Source organism: Cynoglossus semilaevis, chromosome 6 (assembly GCF_000523025.1).
Source record: "Cynoglossus semilaevis isolate Cse_v1.0 chromosome 6, Cse_v1.0, whole genome shotgun sequence".
Lineage (NCBI taxonomy): Eukaryota > Metazoa > Chordata > Actinopteri > Pleuronectiformes > Cynoglossidae > Cynoglossus > Cynoglossus semilaevis.
The window spans coordinates 1,755,742-1,759,605 of NC_024312.1; the positions used below are offsets into that span (position 1 = coordinate 1,755,742).

At 37.7% G+C, this 3,864-nt stretch overlaps 1 protein-coding gene across 7 annotated transcripts in view; it reads right to left on the reverse strand.

Annotated features, from left to right (window-relative positions):
- LOC103379534 (trichohyalin) overlaps positions 1-3,864 on the reverse strand; it is a 50,061-nt gene that overhangs the window by 16,288 nt on the left and 29,909 nt on the right. For all 7 annotated transcript variants that reach the window (XM_008311111.3, XM_008311110.3, XM_008311113.3 and 4 more), the window contains exon 21: positions 1,278-1,768. In XM_008311111.3, the coding sequence (XP_008309333.1) occupies positions 1,278-1,768 (491 nt within the window). The remainder of the gene's footprint in view (positions 1-1,277; positions 1,769-3,864) is intronic.

The window sequence follows — 3,864 nt, forward strand, 5'->3', positions numbered from 1 at the left end:
CCGTGCTGCCGTTCCCTGTGTGACCCTGGTTGGTTGGTTTGTCTGTGCTCGTCCAGCCACAGCAGCAGGGGTCAGATAAAACTGACTTCAGGTCAGCTCCGGGCTTTCATTCCAATGTTATTTCTAAATTATCTGCCTGATAAGCATTTGATTGGTAATTAATCTGCTGCTAATTCATTATCCTGACCCGGGGTCAGATATGAGCGTCAGTAAGAACCAGAGAGCAGGTAAAGGTAAAGGTTGTTTTTGTTTCAGGTCGAACGCCGACTTATTCAGTCATTTCATTGGTTTTACTCTTTACACTTTTCTTTAAAATTTTATTCTGACTTGAGGTGAGAATTAAAATCTGTTTTAATTTAGTCTGGTAAGATTCAAACACCTCTCAGTGACGTGATGACTCTAACTGACACTTATGGTCAGTGTCAGTTGTGTGTTTTTAAAATGCAAAATAAATCCATTGTGCTACTATGTAGATAATAATAAATTTAAAATACTGGTTTTTGTCATTTAATCTGCAATAAATAATTATTTTTATTCATCTGGTTCTTTAATTTTTTTTGTCTTGTTTATTTTAAAACAGCAGAGTTAATAATAGTTGGCATAAATATAATACATTTTAACTAAATTATTCTTGTTTGCTAATGATAATAATAATAAACCGTATTGTATGGAAAAGTTGTGTAAAAACACAACGTATTTGTGTGAGAGGTCAAAGTACATATTACCATTTCTTTTTAAATATTTTTGGACAATGTTCAAATATATTTTTACAAACTTAAAGTAGGTTACGTTGACATTTCTTTGGATTATTTTTTTTTACTAAAAATCCCAGATTATTTACAGTTTGTTCAATAAAATCAGCGTAAATCATCTGTTTCCTGGAAAGTGAAGAAGAAGAAGAAGATTTGTGTCTGTAATGCTGGACAACCAGCATGAACTACAGACACACACACTGCTGTCTGTCTGTGGATTTCATTTTAAACCTGAACCAACCTTTACAAACAAAAAGATAAAAATATATATTCTTTTCAGACTAATTTCACTCCAGAGATGCAGAATTAAGGTGCAAAAACTTCAGCCAACTTTCCAACATTTTTGAGTGCATTTCTAAACTCCTTCATTCACAGACAGTTGAATATATTTATTAATTTTGACATTTCTTATATATATAATAGAATATATTTATTAATTTTGACATTTCTCACCTGATCAGTCTCATCGTAACTAAAGTTGGATTTACGGTCTTAAATATAATGTTAGAAACCGTCCGGTCCTACCTGTCTGGTTACGGGCCACCTGCTGGGTGTCCATACAGTTGGTGACGTAGGGTGGGTTACTGAACATCCTGCTGGGGGGCTGGTGGTGATGTGCAGCTGTCACAGGCTGAGGCTGGGAGGGGGCCGGCGGCGGAGGGGCCCCAAACGCCGCCCCGTACCTGCAGGCGCCCGTGCCCGTGAACTGACCCGAGAAGTGAACTGTGAAGGCGCTGAGGCCGCAGTGAGGGTCGGTGTCGTGGTGCAGGGGGTCGCCCGTGGCCCCCCAGGTGGGCTCCTGCTTGATGAAGGAGTGGGAGCCCATGGAGGCGTGAGGGGCCAGAGAGGAGTAAGGGGAAACGGCGGTGTGAAAGTCCAGGACGGGAGCCCACTGAGGGGCCGTGCTGACGGGCAGAGCCGGGCAGCTGGGGCTGGGGCACGGAGGGAGCGGGGTCAGCAGGGAGTTCAGGTCACGGGTCAGGGTGAGGTCACGGACGTCTGAATTCATGGTGGACCTGAGGTGGAGAGAGGAGAGAAGGTGGGCTGTTTTCAAATCTGATCTGGACCTCCTTCCTGTTTGGGCGTGTGAGTGACCCGGCAGCCTTAAATCCTCCACCGTCTGACGAGTGTCTTCTCCTCACTCCGAGGATCGCTCCTGGTTTACAACTCACTCTGGGGAGTTTGGGGAAAAAAAAAAACCTGAAGTTTAGCCGACGGAGGATTGTGGTGACGCAGCTAACTTTCTTCAGTCACGAGCAGAAAAGAAGAAGAAGAAGAAGAAGAGACGGTGGACGTGGTCAGCTGATCTTCTGGTTTCTGCCCACAGCAGCAGGAGAAGAACGATGTGGAGCCCATTGACGGAGGAGGAGGAGGAGAAAGGTTTCTGCTCTGAGCTTTCTCTGAATGAGGCAGAGGAGAGAGTAGTGGAGGAGTGAGGAGGAGTGAGGAGGAGTGGACTTCTCTGCTGTCAGCCTGGGGTGTGTGTGTGTGTGTGTGGAGAGATGGGAGGTGAGGGGGTGGAGTCAGGAGGTGATGAGGGACAGAAGTTCTCTGACTTCATTCATCCTTAAGATGTAAAAAAAAAAAAAAAAACAACTGCACTGATCGAACTTTAAATGTTCATGTTTGACCTAAATTTGAAGATGTTTTTATTTTTTTATTTGTTTGTTTGTTTTTCCAGCTGTCTCTGAGACAATACTGTCTAACATGTAGATGTGCTGTATTTCAGGACAAACTGTCAGTAAATCAAAATTATTATTTAGTGTGTTTTTTATGGGGCTTTTTTTGTTTGTTTTATTGTCCAATGTTACATTAATTTCTATAGATTTTTGTTAATTTTTTTGGAAGTCAAACAAACAGATTCTGGTTTGGAGACAGACTTTTACCAAAAATATTTCAACATTTCATGGTCATTAATACAATATTGTGTCATATCATCTGTCACTTGCAATCTAGAGTATCATGTCTTGAATCTAGGTCACATTCTAGCTAACTCTAGTTCTATCTTAATAAATGATAAATATATGAATAATATATAATATTCTAATAATATGATAAAGTGAGACATATTTATAATCTTGTTGCCTTAAAAAGTGCAAAAACACACACATACATCGACATGTTTACATCGACATTAAATATATTTTTAAAGGTTTTTATACACGTTATACTCGTCGCTTTTTATAAAACACTGCCTCATACCTGTAATATAATTATTTCCAATTTTTTGATGCATTAATGTAATAGTTTAGAGAACATTACCTGTTTAGAAAACGCATTTTCTTTTTGTTTTTCTTTATGGCGTCACAAAGAAAACCGACGTCAGAACCGTTATAAATCAAACCGTATTATTTTTCTTTTATCAAATTATATTTAAATAAAAAACATAACATTTCGTGCCAGTCTTTTCTTTACTCATTGGATTTCTTTAATTCTATTTATTTTAGGATAATAAAATGTCTGACTTTAACTCTGTGGAACATTCTGGGCCTTTCGTTTTCGCGCCGTTGAAGCAGAGCAGAGTCCGACCGTAAATCTTCTCCGGCCTCTGTTTAAAAAACCCGTTTTATTTGTCATTTATATTACTTTAAAATATCGTTTCTATACAACATAAATATAAATAAAAATGGACATTAACGTTGGGATTATCACATAGATTCGACTGATTTATCGCCTGGGATTAATAATCGATCAGTTCATTTGTTTATCGCTTGACTCTTTGAAGAGATGCAATAATTCAAAGCGACTCAAAAAAAACCAAAAAAAAAAACCAAAAAAACAAAAAACAAAAAAACAAAACAAAACATTTTAACCGTGAAAATGAAAGTTAGTTTTGATATTTATTTTCACGTTCCGTGGTAAAGGTTGGTATTTACGTTCAAATAAATGAAAAAACAAATTAACGATAATTGAATTTCACTGCATCGTAAAAATTACTTAGATTTAACATATATATATTTATTTTCACGTTTTACATATTTTTTGGTCATTATATATTTTACTATTTTTTCTTTTAATAATGCTAAGTTTAAAAAAAATAAAGGCAACAATATTTACAAATAACCGCCGTAAAAAAACAGCAAGAAAAACAAAACCTCATCGACTTTACTGC